Source organism: Elgaria multicarinata, chromosome 4 (assembly GCF_023053635.1).
Source record: "Elgaria multicarinata webbii isolate HBS135686 ecotype San Diego chromosome 4, rElgMul1.1.pri, whole genome shotgun sequence".
Taxonomy (NCBI): domain Eukaryota; kingdom Metazoa; phylum Chordata; class Lepidosauria; order Squamata; family Anguidae; genus Elgaria; species Elgaria multicarinata.
The window spans coordinates 28,711,353-28,729,575 of NC_086174.1; the positions used below are offsets into that span (position 1 = coordinate 28,711,353).

Here is an 18,223-nt window from a genome sequence, read left to right on the forward strand (position 1 = left end):
ATCACGATCTTCTCTTAGATTCCCTCCATGACCTTGGACTCTGTGGCTCTGTCTATAACTGGTTCGCCTCCTATCTAGAGGGTCGCTCTTTCAGCATGTCGGCTAACGGCAGCTCGTCCTCCTCTTTTCCCCTTTCAGTAGGGGTTCTGCAAGGCTCGGTGCTTGGCCTGTTGTTGTTTTCTTTATACATGCTGCCCTTGGGTAAGCTTATTCAATCTCATGGCCTCCAATATCACCTGTATGCCGATGATACACAATTATATCTCTCATCTCTGGAACTTTCTCCTGATGTTCACGATCGTATCTCGGCATGTCTTTCAGATATCTCAGCCTGGCTGCTTCATCGTTGTTTGAAACTTAATATGGCAAAAACTGAACTGCTTGTTTTTCCTCCTAAACCTTCTCCTCACCTCTCATTCTCTCTTACTGTCAACGATGTCACGCTTACTCCGGTCAAGGAAGCTCGTAGTCTTGGTTTTATATTTGATTCCTCGCTCTCCTTTATTCCTCATATTGAGGCAGTAGCTGAATCCTGTCGTTTCTTCCTGTATAATATTACCAGGATTCGACCATTTTTGTCTGTCTCTTCTGCCAAGACTCTTGTTCACGCACTGGTTATCTCTCGGTTGGACTACTGCAACCTTCTTCTCTCTGGCCTTCCTTCGTCTCACATCAGTCCGCTGGTCTCTGTCCACCACTCTGCCGCCAAGATCATCTTCTTGGCCCGCCGCTCTGACCATGTCACTCCACTTCTGAAATCTCTTCATTGGCTTCCAATTCACTCCAGAATCCAATATAAACTTCTCCTGTTGACCTTCAAAGCTTTTCACGATCTAGCTCCTGCCTATCTCTCCTCTCTCATCTCACACTATTGCCCCGCTCGTGCTCTCCGCTCCTCTGATGCCATGCTTCTCGCCTGCCCAAGGACCTCCACTTCCCTTACTTGGCTTCGTCCTTTTTCTTCTGCTGCCCCTTACGCCTGGAACGCTCTTCCAGAACACTTGAGAACTACAAACTCAATCACAGCTTTTAAAACTCAGCTAAAAACTTTTCTTTTCCCTATAGCCTTCAAATATTGAGTTTGTTCTGACCCTATACTGTTAGCTTCACCCTACCCGGTGCCTGTTTACACTTCCCTGTGCCTGTTTGCATTCTCTTTCCCTCCTTATTGTTTACTACAACTTTATTAGATTGTAAGCCTATGCGGCAGGGTCTTGCTATTTACTGTGCAATCTCTACAGCACCATGTACATTGATGGTGCTATATAAATAAATAATAATAATAATAGTTTTTAATCAGTATTTTATGTATTTTATACTTACTGTTGTTCCCCGCCTTGATCAAAATAGAGAGGCGGGTAAGAAATTATTATTATTATTATTATCCATCAGAATTCACATTTTTATCTGCTTTATTTAGTCCACGATCCATGGAGACAGGCTGGCAAACTATACTGTTGAATCAGTTGCAGCTAAAGAACAAGTGAATTTTTTTGTTATTGATGGAGTGATAAAGTAGTGTTAAAACATGGTAAGAGATCTATAGTCCTAGAGTATAGCACCTCTTTATGAAAAATTAAGTCATGTGTTTAGAAAGAAGCAAGCATTGTAAAATGCAATGCAATTCTGCCTACCTACGGTGTAGCGCATCACCGAGAGCTGCTCGTTGCCGTCTGTATGTATTGAAACTAAATCTCTCGTTTCGGCGTCCAGAACAAACCACCTATTAAGGAGAAGTAGAAAGGAAACATTCTAGCAAAAGCTACTTTCAAGTTAGAAAAGGATTTCTAAGTGCAGTCAGTTTGAGTGCTGCTCAAATGTACCCCCACACACACACACCAAGTGAAACATGGGGCTCATCTACACCAAGCAGATATTCCACTATGAAAGTGGTATATAAAAGGCAGGAGCCACACTACTGCTTTATAGTGGTATTGAAGTGCCCTGGCAACTGTTGGGGCCCATTGACACATACCGTATACTGCTTTCATACCACTTTCATAGTGTTATATCCTGCTTGGTGTAGATGTGTCCTGGGCCCCAACAGTTGTCAGTGCGCTTTACTACTATAAAGCAGTAGTGTAGATCCTGCTGGGCACTTCAATACTGCTATAAAGCAGTCCTGCCTTTTATATACCACTTTCATAGTGGAATATCCTGCTTGGTGTAGATGAGCCCATGGTGCTGAGGAATGTATTCTGCACCAGCTATTGTGAGTACTGCAGCTAGGCTTAGGGGGAACAAGGAATTCTGAGGGGGTGGCAGATAATGTCCTTGCTAATACAAAAAGTACTGGTATTGCTTTCCATAAGCCCTGACTCCACTCCACTAGTGTACATTGTGAATACAGGTTGGTCCTTTTTTTAAAAAAAAGGATGATTAACCGAACCTTTAATTGTGTTATTATGACAGACCGACAGAGTACTTGATTTATATCCTATATGGGTGGATTTGAACAGGTTGCCACAAAGGGGACCACATTTCAAGCAGCCATCATGTGGCCGCTAGTTTGCGTGCATTGGCTTTTATGATATCAGATAACCAACATTGGACACTGTCATTCCAGTGCTCTTGGGTTTTTGGGGATGCTGCATTTCTCTCAGACATGAAAGAAAGATGCGGCCATTTCTTTAAGCTACCAGAGTGTGGCCTATAAATATACATAAAATTAAAAACATGGACAACGGAAAAAAATTCATCTTGACACTTTAAAATCCCATCATGAGCAAGAGCAGTCAGAGTTTAGAAAAAGCCATCTCTCACTATTTTCAACAACAACAACAACGAGTCTGAAGCTTTAAAACCAGATATCTGGAAAATGGCCTATATTCCAAATAGCTTAAGACCAATTTGTGGTTAAGGGACCACATGAAAGCAATAAAACATGAAGCAGCTCAGCATACCGCCACAGCTTGTGAATATGCTGTGGCCAAGCAAGATGGAACCAGTGGAAAAAATGGCTGAAATGTTTTCATTGGACAGCGACAGAAACCACTTTCAATAATATCACTGGGGGCAAGACAAAAAAATGTGGGTTTCACCTACAGCCAATTTTGTTCTGCAGATGGATGAACAATGAGTCTCAGTCTGCTGCTTTGGTATTGAATTACATCCCAAGCACCTTTTTCTCTCTCTTTTGATGCCACCCAAATTATTAGAAGTGTTTTCTTCTGCAATCTGTGCTAAATCCTGACAGATCTGAAGTATGTACTACAATTAGGAAACTACAGATTTTGTAAAAAAACATTCTGCCTGTGTTTCGTTAAGTCGCCTGCTTATTGACGGAATGGGATTTTTTTTTCTGATCTCCCAAATTTGTACAAATTCACATTTGCTCGAATGTGTATAAATCTCTCTAAAAAGTGCATTTTCATGCTTTAGCTAAATGGTGGAAAATACACAGTTTCAGCTTGTCTTTTTCAATTTTACTTATTTCATAATAAAGTTAGAATCTAACTTTATTACGAATTAGGGATCTACGGATTTTGTAAAAAACCATTCTGCTTGTGTGTTAAGTCACCTGCTTATTGACGGAATGGGATTTTTTTTTCTGATCTGATTTTTTCTGATTTTAACTTTATTCATAATCAGCTGCCTGAGACAGCTGCCTTACTCTGCCTAACGGTAGGGCTGGCTCTACAAAAGTGGCTATGTCCCCCTAGAATAATCAAGCAGACATACAATCTTGGTGTTAAGTGGAGATTACGCTTGAGGACTTATTGTTTGCAAACTATTTCCATGAACAGTTTGTGCATTGCAAAGAATCTTCTTAAAGAACTGGGTGAGATAAAACTTTAACAAATTAACACCAACAAATTAACACTTCGTTTGCAAAGAAAGCCAGCAATCACTTAGGGACGTGGCAAGCCCTATTATTACTTACAAAGCTCCAACTATGAGTTTGGGGCTGTGAGATAATCTAGACTCAAGAGTCCTATTTCCAAAGAAGACTGGAGCTCTTTCATTCACTTAATCCATGCATGGAGGGCGATTGCTAACAGAGAGCACGTCTCCATGAAACAAATTTCCTGTAACTGAATTCTGCAGTTCAAATGCAAGCTCCGCTGGAGTTTTTATTACTACAGCTGGGTTTCACTTTGGGAGGAAATACACATTCCTTGAGGATCTCTCATTTTCAAGTGAAAAAGTACGCAGAGAGCAGATGGTAAGCTAGCCCAATAAAGCCGATGCAGACTGTGAAACGCTGGGCTTTGCTGCAAACTAAACATTAATACTTTAGGCTGGGAGAAGAAAATGAAGAACACTAATCCTAATTCTCCTAGCAATAAAGAAACAACAGGCCTTGCAGGGGCAGGGGTGGATTGCTGCTTTTCACTTGGCCCTGTAGGTTTGATGACTCAGTTGTTAAAGCAGTTGATGGATGTTTGGCAATTTGAATGCAGAGCAAGAGCAAGAACTGCCCAGAGGGTAGGAGTTAGGTAACAGACATCATGTAAGTGTCCTTAGCTCATTCTGTTCGCTGCCCACAAAACCTGAATGGGATTGCACTGTGATCTATCTATGGGTTTCTCCTTGCTCTCCCAGCAAGCACTTGTAGTGTTCCGTTCCTCCAACTTATAAGTGTGTGTGTGTGGGGGGGGAGAGAGAAACGGAATCCTCTGAATTTTCACAAAATTGAGTATGGAGAACCGTCTCCTCTTTACCAAAGAGAACGAGTGTCTTCCTTATTTTTCTAAAAAGATAGGTGATTTTATTTTACTACCACAAGGACCAAAAACGGATGAAAATATGGATAGGCAAGATTTCGAACTGGTGTATATCAGCCTAGTTTTGCTTCCATACAGATAGATTCCATTGACATTTTAGAAGAATAAACTTGTTTATGTGTTATATTTTTAGGTTCTTTCCCCAGAGTTCGTCTTCTGTTCCCTTTCATGCATTAGGATACTTATATTGCACATAGGGGAAGGAAGGAACATGGACTGAGGACATATGATGCAACTGCCAGGCTGAAGCTAACCTGGTTTGGGTCTGGTCAATGGCTGGATGGGAGACCGCGTGGGAACCCCAAGGTTGCCATCTTGAGTTTCATGATGGGAGTATGGTGGGATATAAATATATGTTTAAAAAAATCACCATCATTAAGATCACCAGAGATTAAGAATTTCAAGAGGGATAATATTCATCTGAACAGAAGCATGAACATATAAAATAAAAAAAAACCATTACCTTCCTGAGTGTGTTCCTATTGCTACCACCGTTCCACTTGGATGGAAATCAGCACAATGTCCTGGTTCCTGAAAGACACCATTTGGTCTTATGATTTATGGAGAAAGCCAGTGACATTTACATAGATTTGCCTTAACCGGGTTGAAAGAAAGTAAATGGAGCGAACTCCATAGCTCCAACTTACAAGGCAACATGCATTGTTTGTCATCATAATGCACGATAGAACTCCTTTTTTTAAAAAAAAAAAGGGGTGGGGAACCTCATGCCCGCAGGCCAAAACTGGCCCTTCTTGGGCTCTTAATTTGGCCTTCCGAGGCTCCCCTGGTGACCATGTTCCTTTTCTATCCACACCCCTTCTCCACTGATCATTTCATAGTGTTTCTACTTTTACACATCCCATTTCTAAAACTGTGAGTTTGACCAAAGAGATTAGTCACGTGGGCACCATTATGATATGAACAAACTAGTACTCCAACATTGAAATGGCCACACAACTGGTTGTACTCGCAGTTTCAGAAATCTCACAATTCTCTCTCTCTCTCTCTCTCTCTCTCTCTTGTTTTAAGTGAGCCAATGTAAGGGCATCTGCGCTATTCCAGCTGTCTACAGCACACTGTGCCTGAGCAATGCGAGGATCATCGCAAGTTAGTTAGCTTCAATGAAGTGAGACAGCAGTAAATCAAAGTTGAAGGAGAAACTTGGGTTCAATGCAAAGACTACTAACCAGATCATTTAAAATAATTTACTAAAACATTTCCAGTCATTCTTCCATCCCAAATCAGGTTCAATGGCTAAAATCTGCATAAGCCTACCATAGCATTTTTCAACGCAAGGAGTGAGGACTTTTAAGTGTAGCTCTCCATCTCTCTCTCTCTCTTTCTCATCCACTCTCTTCTTCCTTCCTTTTTTCAGTAGCTGCCTACTTACTGCAGGGGCTCTCTAACTTTGCCTTGTTATTTGCTTTAGTGGTGAGCTGGCTGCTGTGATCTGGGCTACCAGAAGAGGTTTTGGGGGTGGGGAGTCAGGAGACCTGCCACTTTTCAGCTGAAAGGTAGCCACGGGAGGGAGGTGAGGAGAAAGCAGGAGCAATCAGCCAATTAGCTGTGGTTGGGGAGGAGCTCAAGATGCAAAGAGCAAGGTGACTGGCTAGCTGCAGTGCTGCATGTGTAGGCCTTGGTGGTGGTACTTGGAGCCAAAGTGGCCCCTGCTTAAAAATAGTGAAGATCACTGACCTACCAGGTCAATTTATCCATCTAGACCACTATAGCCTACTCTGACTGGCAGTATCTCAGACACAGGTCTTTCCTATTCCCTCTTTACTGACTTTTAAACTGGAGATGCCGGGGATTGAATCTGGGAACCTCCTGCCTGTAAGGCGTGTGCGCTACAACTGAGCTATGGGCCTTCCCTGCAAGCAAAGAGTTGTCATTGCTTGTTAGGCAGACAGAAGTGCAATTGGCTCCTCTTCAAAACAGCAGGTAACAGGGAAGTTCTACTTGAGTATGCAAAGGAGCATCCCCTGATAAGGGCTGACGTCTTCATAAAAAGAAGGCCACGTACATCTAGCAGCCTGGTCCATTCGAGCGTGTGGTCCACCGAATTCCACATGCAAACTTGCCGATCTTGAGCACATGTTAAGAACAGATCTTTGAAGGGATGTGTTCCTAGGCCCCAGAGTTCATCTGTGTGACCCTAAAAATTAAGCAAAATAAACCTGAAATATTGGACAAATACCTATGGCGGTGTAGCAAACAAAAGCGATTAAATCTATGTACCGTCTTCAATGAGGGAAAAGGAACGCACCTGAACTTCCACTTGGAAACCATCATTAAACGTTCCTCGCAAAATAAAATTCCGTGAAGTGCCAAGTATAAATTGATCTGCTTTGCCTTCTGCCACGGCTCTGATTGTCCCATATTGATCAGGAACCTAAGAAAATCAGATTCCCTTTAACTCCATACTGTAGACCACATAGCGTAATAACAGTCATACATATTAAAGGCTACTGTCATGTCTCTTTGTAACCCCCATGCATATAATTCTCAACCACTTCCAATGGGATGTCAATAGAAATTTACTTGTTTAGTTTTACTTGGTTATTTTGCACATTTGTATCCTCCCTCCATCTTCCTTCACAGAGTTCAGCATTTTATACTACTAACCCTGTGATGTAAGGTTAGGGTGACAGATGCTGACAGGCCCAAGATCATGCATGTGTCGTAGCTGAGTAGGAATTTGGACCTGGGTTGAAATCTCCACTGAGCTATTTCAATTTCAGCACCCTTTTGTGCTACTAGCGGGTCCCACTGGAACAATGGAATGAGCGGAAGTACAGCAGCAGTATTGGATATTGCCCTGTGTGTGCAATTTTGGATCACTTACACTGGTGTAATCCCTCTTGACTTCCACAGCTGCTGATTGTGGGGACAATTCATAGAACAGACACTATTTAAGAATCTTGCTGAATGTCACTTTATAATGGTACCTGACTTCAAAGAAGCAATCAATCAAAGGTACTTCTAAGTTTTTAATTCAAGGAAGCATTTCCCAGCTGCTATGCTGCATTCTTTGGTGTATGCCATCTTTAGATAGCCCCACCAGATTTGCAGAATTAGGGTTTCACATGCAAGACTATTACGAGCATTTCTCAACACTTGAGGAGCAAGCTTTAGTAGGAAAACACGTCTCTGCAAACTGCTTCCTTACATTATTACCTTTGAAATGTTTTCGATCGGTTGCCATTCCAATGCCAAGCGGCATTGGGAGAAGAATTAAAACAAAAACAAACAAACAGTGTCTTGAATAATATTGTAAGAATTCCTGTGCCAATGTTTCCCTTTTCTGAAATGCGACTTCTATCCAAGTCACCCGAGCAACTGCCAGATGGATAAATCATATTATTATTTTATTTCAACCCCTATATTTTATTCAAAGAACTGGTGGGATTTTATAGTATCAAATACAGGGAACATGGCACATTAACAAAGAGAAGGGGGAGATAACTCAAGTTACTGTTTATATCCAGCTGGCACATATTTTATTTTGTTTTTATTTATTTATCTATTCCTTGCATTTCTATACCGCCCAATCGCCAAGGCTCTCTAGGAGGTTCACAAAAACCAAAACCAGAAATTAATTTTCTTTTTAAAAGAACAGTTTAGAAGCAATTCTCCCTAACAGCTATGTGCTCCAGAGGCTTTGAATTTATCTGTAGATTTGCTAAACTCCCTGCTAAGGGAGGCTGGGTTGGCTCACCCTTTGGCTGGCAGGAAAATACATTTTTATTCAGGCAGGCCTTTGGCATGTCAGCTGGTCCGCTGCTGAAGGCAGTCTTACTGGGTTGGGTCCTCTTGATTTCATGCCTTGCTGTGTTTTTAATTATGCTTTTAATTGATTTGTTTTTATGCTACATTTTAATTAAGTCTTTTGTTTTAAGCTCGGTTTTATTATTTCAAGGTGCAGGCTTTTGGTAGAGAAGCAGGATAAGTCAAATAAACAAACAAATTACAGAATAAAAAGTCCCTTTTTTTCTAGAAGACTCAGAGTAATTATGGTCACGAGATGAGCAGATTGGTATTCAACAAGTTTTGGGTTGGGTCCTTGCTCAACGGTGAAATTAAAGGCCAATCTTACATTTGTCAGTCACACGTTCTGCTCTTGTAAGACGGGAGTGGCGTTGCACCTGCTTTGCAGGCCAAACCAATGAGGCGCTTTAAAGACATCATCTGCACGACAGTCACTGAAGAAACAGGGGATTGCACAAGAGCGCAGTATGAGTTTACGGCGCCCCAGTTCATTTCAATGGGGCTTACACAGGAGAACGGCCCAGTAGAGTGGGCCCTAATGAATATATTGCAGCATAGACACTTGTAAAATACAGCCTATGTCAGATGCGTGAAGTGGGCCACAACTTAGTAGTACAAGCAGTGGAGGCTGGTAGCTCAGATTTTGGTAGGGCTGTGCATCCACTTTGGGTTTAGAACATAAGAGCCCTGCTGGATCAGACCAAGGGTCCATCTAGTCCAGCACTCTGTTCACACAGTGGCCAACCAGCCGTCGACCAGGAACCAACAAAGCAGGTGCGGAACCCCTCCCCCACAAAATAGGTTCAGCGCCTTGGGTAGCTCCTTTACAGTTCTGGCTGGTTCTGACTGAAACCCAAAATGGATTCATAGCCCCATTGAAATGAGAGCCACCAGCCTCCACTGAGGGAAAGATATGTGGGAAACAGATAATGTTTGGAAGGGGATAGAATGCTCAACTTGGTGTGTGTGTGTGTGTATTAAATTCAGGCCTTACCTAGACCGGGCTTTATCACGGGGTGAACCCTGGGATCGTCTCTGTGCATCCACATGACACACAGGGGATCCCAGGATCAGGGAGGGATCATCCCTCCCTTGCCCCGGGGTAGAGCCCTCCCCTTTGGGCCCACTTTTTCCGCAGTCCCGGGCTGAGCTCAAGACCACGGAACGTGTCGCCCGTTGCCGCGGTTTGACCCGGCTCCGTGCGAGGGAGCTGCGCCCATCGGGGTTAAGGTGGGGGGAGCGGGGAAACTAAATTAAATTAAAAAACCACTTACTTTCAGCACATGAGTGTTCGTGCGCTGCTTCGTGCGCGACGCCTCTCCTCCTGAGGTCGTTGTGCCTCACGTGTAAATGGAGGAGGGATCTTGCGTTAAACGCAACACAAGATCTTCCCTCCTCCATCCTGGATTATAAGGTAGATCTAGCTAAGGCCACAGTCTCCACCCAGCCATGAAGCTCATTGGGTGACTGTGGGCCTGACTCTCAGTGTAACCAACCTTAAAAGATTATTGAGAAGATAAAATGTGGATACATATGGTGTCCTGAGCACCTTAGAAAAAGGATGGGATAAAAATGTAACTAAATAAATAGTAATGGGGCTGGAAGGCAAAAAATAATAACCAATGGAACTATGTGTTTGAAATCTTAGTTACTGCCCCACACTCCGCCACCAGTCCCACATCTGCAGATTGAGCTTCTTCGATAACAGCAATCATCTTGCATACCTCAATTTCCCTTTCGGGGTTCAAGTCATGATCCCACAAAATGATTTTCCGGTCCTTTCCACCTCCGGTGAGCAGCATCCCGTTTCTCATTTGGCAGAGTGTGAACACGCTGCCATCATGAGCTTTGATTTGCTTGCTGATCTGGTACACACCTGCAGTCATGACGGAAGCAGTACAAAGGCATTACCATATTTTGTTTTAGAAAAACCTATACCAAGGATTATACAGAAGAACAAGGTCTAATGTTGAACAATATAGTCTTCCTTGCTCGAAAATATTTGGGGATGATTTGCCCTTCAATGGGCAATCAAGACCTGTTGGCTTTACAAATGACCAGCTCCTAGCAGATGAAAGCCACTAGAACGACTTTGTTTGGTATAGACCAACACAGTTGCCTGCAGTTTTGGACTTTCTTGGGGGCGTGGCTTTGGCGACTGTCAAGAAGAGCAACTGCACTTCAAAACTTACCACTACACTACCAGTTGCACACACCGCCTGTGCAACGAGGTGCTTGCACTCCGTAAAGAAACCTTGGAAACACTTGTTTCCAGATCAGGACAGGTCAGCGCAGCTCATTTCTGCTACCTCTGTTGGAGAAATGAGTGTTTCTGCTCATTTCGGTTGTCTTTAACAACCATTAGCTCCCTGCTACACTAGCAGTGGGTCCCGCTGGTTGCATGGGCTGCATGGGATACTGTTCAAGGTCGTTAAAAACAAGGCTACTGCCTGAATCTCTGATATTTAGATGCTGCTTTGCTTCTTCTTCTTTCTTTTTCATGTCTAGGCTTCAGGAAAAGTTGGAAATTTGAAGCTAATTCTCTACAGAAACATTGCAAGGTGAACTGAGAAACAGATGGAAAAGCTACTATTTCCAAAGCTGGATTCCTTTGAGCTATGCACTTGAGGATGAAAGGCACTCAGGTCATTTAGAGCTGCACGAAGCGTCTACTGAACCCTTCAAGAGATTTGTGAAGGCAACCCGAGGCCCTGGACTTCAGGCACATGTCTCATTTACCAGATAGTGCATCAATCAGCATCAAGAACACAAGCTTTCATTCTCTTGCTTCAAAATCTAGAAGTGATCCTACGTTATCCCCATCTTTAGATATTAGCTTTTGCTTTGCTTTTTAACCTCTATCTGAAATTGACTGAAACAAATCCTGGCCTGAGGACTCCCCCAAAGAGGCAGCATAAAATGGATAAGATGTATTTGTTTCAATTTATTCAGGTTTCCTCAAAAAAAGAAAAGAAAAAAGGAATCCTCATGCAATAACAGCATATTGAATTAAACACCTCTATAAAAACCGTAGTAAGTGAAGTTTAGGTGTGAATTGGATTACTAGTAGAAGAGCTTTGCACATAACAATGTGCCCAAATATTTAAATTAGAAAACCTGACAGAATAACATTAGTTCAGTTGGCTGCTACTGCAAAGATTTTTTGTTAATCTTCAAGATTAATATCTAAAGGGCAGATGCTATTAGGTGCAAACTGCCATCTGTTCTAGGATCCAAAATATAAAGCAAATGTGTGTCTAGCTTCAAAGCTCCCCATAAAACTCAAGTAAAAGATGCCAACTTTACTTTACAGGCATCCCTAGAGAGCTCTTTACTTTATTTCTAGATCTATGCACACAGACACAAACTGACCTAAAATTTCATCAGATCTATGACAAATTCAGCAACATATATCAACTGTAAAAAAGCACAATTCAACAAAAAACCTGGACCCATTAAGTTAATTAAAACATTAAACTTTTCAATATGAAATTTTTTACTATGACAGCTCACAGCCAAGACTTATTTGCTTTAGGCTAGTTATTATAATATTAAATGTATGATCCATGTTATAATTAAATTTTTATTTTATTCTTTTCTTTAGGAAGAAAATTTGCTGCAAATATATATTTGCAGTTTAAACGTCCTGTTCTGACACTATGTTTTCTCTGGCATGCCTATCTAAGCCCCAGCATTTTAATTAGCTGCCAAAGAAAATAATTATCCGTGGATTTAGGAGCTACCTTAGGGCTCAGCAGTGCCAGGCCAGCATAAGCCTGGTTGCAAATAATAATTCTCTTTTAACATTTTTAAAATTGAAATGAAATGCTTGCCTATAAAGCATATTTAACTCAAAAGCCAGAATATTAAAATGGGAGCAAATTCTAATGCCAGAATCTGATGCTTCTGAACTGCTAAAATTCTACATGACATGTTCCTTTCATGTGCGTGTCTACATGGGGATCAATAATATTATATTAAGCAATATTATATTAAGACTTCTTCTCCAGTGTTATACATAAAAGTTAGACCTTTTGTGCTGCTTGTGCATATTTCTCAGCATGAGTTATCCTAAGCACTGATCAGTAGCAGCAGCAAGTCATGAAATCTGTCTAAACATCCACATAACATATTTCTTGTCAGCTCCTTTGTAAAGAGAAACAACTGCATAGGCTGATAATTAAGAAGAGCCCTGATGGAGGAGACCAATGATCCACGTCGTCAGGCATTCGGCTTCCCATAGCTTCTGAGATGTTCACAAGCAGGCCATGAAAATGACGGCTCTCTACCATCGCTTGTTTCCCAATGGGGAGGGGCCATAGCTCACTGGTAGAGCACCTGCTTTGAATACAGAAGGTCCCAGGTTCGATCCCCGACATCTCCAGGTAGGGTGGGAAGAACTCCTGCCTTAAGCACTGGAGAGCTGCTGCCAGTCAGTGTTGACTATACTGGGCTAGATGGATCAATGATTTGACTCACTGGGCTGGTTTGCACATTACAACAAGCTACCCTAAAAATAAGCGACGGTGGGTTGGTTGTTCACTTGCTAACGCACAGGACTGTGCAAAGTAGTATGTTCCCTTTTATCTGCCTTGAATCTGAGGGCTCATCTACACCAAGCAGGATGTTCCACTATGAAGAGGCAGGAGCCACACTACTGCTTTGTAGTGGTATTGAAGTGCACTGACAATTGTTGGGGCCCATTGACATGTACCATATGCCGCTTTCATAGTGCTATATCCTGCTTGGTGAAGATGTGTCCTGGGCCCCAACAGTTGTCAGTGCACTGCAGTACCACTATAAAGCAGTAGTGTGGCTCCTGCCTTTTATATACCACCTTCATACCACTTTCATAGTGGAATATCCTGCTTGGTGTAGATGAGCCATGAGTCTGACTTCCCTATTACGCCCAAATGGGTGATAGACTGGCATCCTGTTGGAGGAAAGCACATGGGAAGACAGTTGGCCAAGATCCGTCTGATAGAAGCAGAATGCACATGCCGCTTGCAGACTCATGAAACCATTTGGGGTATCTCCTGTCATTTGTCGCATTTTCTGAACTTCTAAACACATTGCCAGAATGTACACAAGTCAATTTGATCACGTTGGTACCTTTTGATCCTTTCCCTGGTGTGGCTTCTACAGTAGTTTTGCTCCATATAAGCAGTATCCCACCCGAGTCACCAGTGAGAACTTCTCCATTTCCTAAAAATGCCAAGCACTGAACAAATTTGGGTTTTTCATATTTCTGAAAAGGAACAAGGGAATGCATTTAAGGGACCAGTGGATCACATGCAGGCAGCTGTGTATGCAAAAGCATGCAGAAGAGGCACAATTCAGAGCATCTCATTCCCAAGATCATTCCATTAATCTATAGGTTGGTCCAAACTTGCAGCTGTGACCCCTCCTCCCCAGACACACCTGAGCCATTGCTTTGAAAATTCCGGGGCTGCTGCTACTTACAATGCAACAGCACTTTGGGGATGCAAATGCTTAGTACAAAGCATTTCTTACGGATGACAGTGGGAAGCTCCTAAAATATTCCTTTCTCTAAAATATGTGCCAGGACACAAATTACACACCCTGAACATGTGCAATGGTCTCTTTTTGTAAAGTCAAGCATCTTTGGGAAAGTGAGATTAGGTAGAAAAATGGTAGGAGGACAAGACGCTTAGCCCAACCCCTGCTGATGGTTTCCACTCCCAAATCCTGCCTTCCGAAACTGCTCCCCACCCCCCGGGGAGATTGCATGTGAGAAAGTAATCATGTATCTGGACTGGGGTAGAGGGTGGGTTGATGGAAGAGAGAGGAGGCAGAGGCACAGTTTGGAACAACCTGCAAGGACAAGGTTACGCCACTGTTCCTGTCTCTTGCCTCAAAGTAATCCTCCACTGATACTGCTTTTGTTTGTAAAACGTGGTATTTGGGACTTCATTAGGCCTTATGCTAATGTATACTTATCTGTCTGTAAGGTGTAGTTAAGACCTACATCTAATATATGGACTATAAAGGAGAAGACGATCCCTCCAAGCAGAGATGGGGTATGTGTGGCCCTCCAGACATCGTTTGATTAAAACTCCCATCATCCCTTTCCATTGGCAATGCTGGCTATGGCTCATGGGTGTTGCAATCCACCATCATCTGGAGAGCCACAGGTTTCTCACTCCTGCCTTAAATCATTGTTGAGAAGGACACAATCTCATCAATACAGACATTTCAAATAATCTGACCTAAGGCTTCAGGAAATTTGCCTTGAGTTTCTTACCCCGAAGATCCCTTGCTTTCTTGTTAACGAATTACCACTCCAAGTCCAGAAAAAGATATGAGATTTGCCGGATGTTATTATTGTGTCTTTATCCGTTGGATGGAATGCTACTGCAAGAACAACTTCATTTGTTGTCTGTGGAAACAAAAACGGGGTTTGCCACTAATAAAAATTGTGTTTATGCAGATGAAGTGGGAGGATTTAATATTATGCACCCAAAGCCAGTGTGATGTAGTGGCTAAAGTGTTGGACTGGGAGTTGGGAGATCCGGGTTCCAGTCCTCTCTCGGCCATGGAAAACCGCTGAGTGACTTTGGGCCAGTCACAGACTCTCAGCCCAACCCACCTCACAGGGTTGTTGTTGTGAGGATAAAAATGGAGAGGAGGATTATGTATGCTGCCTTGGGTTCCTTGGAGGAAAAAAGGCAGGATATAAATGTAATAATAATAATAATAATAATAATAATAATAATAATAATAAGAAGAAGAAGAAGAAGAAGAAGAAGAAGAAGAAGAAGAAGAAGAAGAAGAAGAAGAAGAAGCAGAAGCACATATGTCTACAGGTCAGTGTGACTCTTATAAATAGTTCATTCTGGCCATCTGATGTTCTCCAAGCAATTGTCCTCTGGCAGATGCCTGGATGTGACTGCATGAAAAAAGCAACATGTGAGCCAGTGGCACAAGGTTATATTTTGCAGAAACCTCCATAGATGCAACCGTAGGGGTTTGTTTGTTTGTAGTTACTGAGATCATGAACATCGCTGTATGCATATTAGTATGCTTCCAGGTACACACGGCACTTTGAATTTGCCAGGGGACAAACTGCATGAGAAAAACAGCTGTATGTATGGGCACGAAGACCTCGCATTTGAAGATCAGTATCTTACTACATTTTCCTTGGATCAGAGAACTCAGGGCATGTCTACACCAGGCAGTATATTGCACTATGAAAGTGGTATATAAAAGGCAGGAGCCACACTAAGCAGGATATAGCACTATGACAGCAGTATATAGTATGTGTCAATGAGCCCCAACAGTTGTCAGTGCACTTCAATACGGCTCTAAAGCAGGAGTGTGGCTCCTGCCTTTTATATATCACTTTCATACCGCCTTCATAGTGCAATATCCTGCTTGGTGTAGATTAGGCCTCAGTTATAGTATCATGTAGTTTCAACAAAGCACACGTAACAGTGGTGCATGAAGGGCGGGGTGGGGAGGTCCTTTACCTGGGCAGTGCAGTTCACCTATAAACCCACAGCTGCTTCAGGAGACCCATGATAACATAATAGACTGCCCAACAGGTGTCTTCTTCCCTCAATCCTCAATTTCAGGATACCACTTGAATCAGATCAACATGGTTTGCTGCAGTGTGCATTAAGGCATGTGTTAGCACACCCTCAAGTATGACCGCATCAAGGAGAGATCCTATTTAGAGCAGTTTTTGAGGTTACATTTTTTATACATCCTGATCCATGCTCCTTTTCATCTCAATATATGTATCAGGACCATTTTTTTGGGGTTCAAAGCAGCATCTCCTCAGTCTTTTTACCTATATCATTCATATAGGGTGTGTTAATAAAGGTGTATTAAACACAAGCTATGTGGGACCCTGTTCTAAAAATTTAATAAAACAGCAAGTCTAGGGGGAAAACCCACAAAGATATTATTATTTTTCATTCCAACTCTAGACAGACACAAAGAACTGTTTAAGTTCTGGATAATAGGGGCAACCACGCCAATCAAAATACTCCTGGTTTAAGTTCTCTCAACTCCTGAAGTTCTGCAAAATCTATTTGACTTTTTTGTCTATATATTGAGAGGGAAAGTAGTATTTAATTTGGAAACAACAAAGAGTCTTGTGGCATCGTAAAGACTAATACTTTTATCATGGCAGCCTTCCCCAACCGGGTGTTGGACTACAACTCCCATTATTCGCAGCCATCTTAGAAGGCACCAGACTGGTGAAGGCTGTATTATAGCTTCAGCTTTTGTGGACTGTCAGAACTTAAAAATAAAATGGAAAAATTGTACCATTGCAGATGTGTGTGCCAATTCACCACAGACACCTTGATTATTAATTTTGCTAATTACTTTTATCAAAACCTGAATCCATCATTGTCCTAGACAGTGGTTAGTTCCCAATCCTGTCTCAAAGTTCTAACTTACTGGGGTATTTATGTTATAATTACACAACTTTCAGGGTTGTTGTTGTTTTAAAACCTATTACTTCCTGTTCTGGGAGAAGAAAGAGCACGTTTATGAGCACTGCAGATTACTTGTGGGACAGCAAGGAACATACCTGAAATATAAAAGGAACACTCTGACACACTTTTTTTTTGGTAAGTGAAAACCTTGGCTTGTATTAAAGTAATTTAATATAAGTTAATATAAAGTAAGTTAACATAAGGAAGTTCATGGAAGAAAACTTTCCCCACATTATTCAATCCTCCAGAGAAGCTTTTGGAGGTCACAGGTGACTTCAAGAGACAGAGGTGGCACAAACTTTCATTCTAAAAACTTTCTGAAGTTATCTTAGGATCCAGGCCCTTATTCATTAGAAAACATAATTTATGAATGTTAGTAAGAGAGAAAGTTTAAGAGAATTGTTTTTAATTTCTCGTATTTAGTGTATTATTTATTTATTTATTGCATTTTTATCATGCCTTTTTTCCTCCAAGGAACCCAAGGTGGCGTAAATAATCCTCCTCCACTCCATGTTATCCTCACAACATGGACCCTGTGAGGTAGGTTGGGCTGAGAGTTTGTGACTGGCCCAAAGTCATCCATGTCCGAGTGGGGACAAAACACGGATCTTCCAACTTCCAGTCCAATACTCTAGCCACTACACCAAGCCGGCTTTCATTTGATTCACAGATATAATGAAAAATACAAATTAAACATCACTTGTGAAAATGGCATTAGGATCTCAACACACTGAACAGACTTCACGTGTGCAAACACACAACACTTCTATATTAGAAGCCATGTATATCTTATCATGTGTTCTGAACTCTCACATGTATTTTGCTGTATGAATCTCAATACTCTTAAATATGGTTCCTATAGTACCTGCTTTAGGAGAAGTTTATGCTAGCTTTTCTACACAGCGAAAAGCAAAGTAACTGTCAGCTCTGATAACACCAATTCTTCACCTTTATGGGGTATGTCGTAGTGTACAGTTGATACATAGGTGAAAGATACAGAAAAAAATTGCTGTGAACCAAGATGAATTCTACTATTTACCTTTATTTCGGCTATTTTTGATTTCTTCTGCCAATCCCAGACAGTCAGCATGTGCTCGTTAGAATCGTCAATCACACACAAATGCGAACCTGAATCCTTACAGAAGAAAGTAACAAAGTAAGTTCACATCATCTTTTTACACAGGTACAAGTCAGACAGCAGACAAATGAAAGTGAAGTTTGTAGATAAAACTCACACAAATACTTCCCCTGTTCTTTTTC

The 18,223-nt window shown here is 41.8% G+C and overlaps 1 protein-coding gene and 1 long non-coding RNA gene across 4 annotated transcripts in view; both read right to left on the reverse strand.

Moving 5' to 3' along the window:
• The window catches only part of LOC134397394 (uncharacterized), a 1,014,583-nt gene that overhangs the window by 19,852 nt on the left and 976,508 nt on the right, over positions 1-18,223 (reverse strand). The window lies entirely within an intron of this gene.
• EML4 (EMAP like 4) overlaps positions 1-18,223 on the reverse strand; it is a 203,073-nt gene that overhangs the window by 19,852 nt on the left and 164,998 nt on the right. For all 3 annotated transcript variants that reach the window (XM_063123997.1, XM_063123996.1, XM_063123999.1), the window contains 8 exons: positions 18,003-18,098; positions 14,761-14,895; positions 13,608-13,743; positions 10,220-10,371; positions 6,994-7,119; positions 6,751-6,882; positions 5,191-5,258; positions 1,635-1,723 (listed from right to left, as the gene is read on the reverse strand). In XM_063123997.1, coding sequence (XP_062980067.1) covers positions 1,635-1,723; positions 5,191-5,258; positions 6,751-6,882; positions 6,994-7,119; positions 10,220-10,371; positions 13,608-13,743; positions 14,761-14,895; positions 18,003-18,098 — 934 coding nt within the window. The remainder of the gene's footprint in view (positions 1-1,634; positions 1,724-5,190; positions 5,259-6,750; positions 6,883-6,993; positions 7,120-10,219; positions 10,372-13,607; positions 13,744-14,760; positions 14,896-18,002; positions 18,099-18,223) is intronic.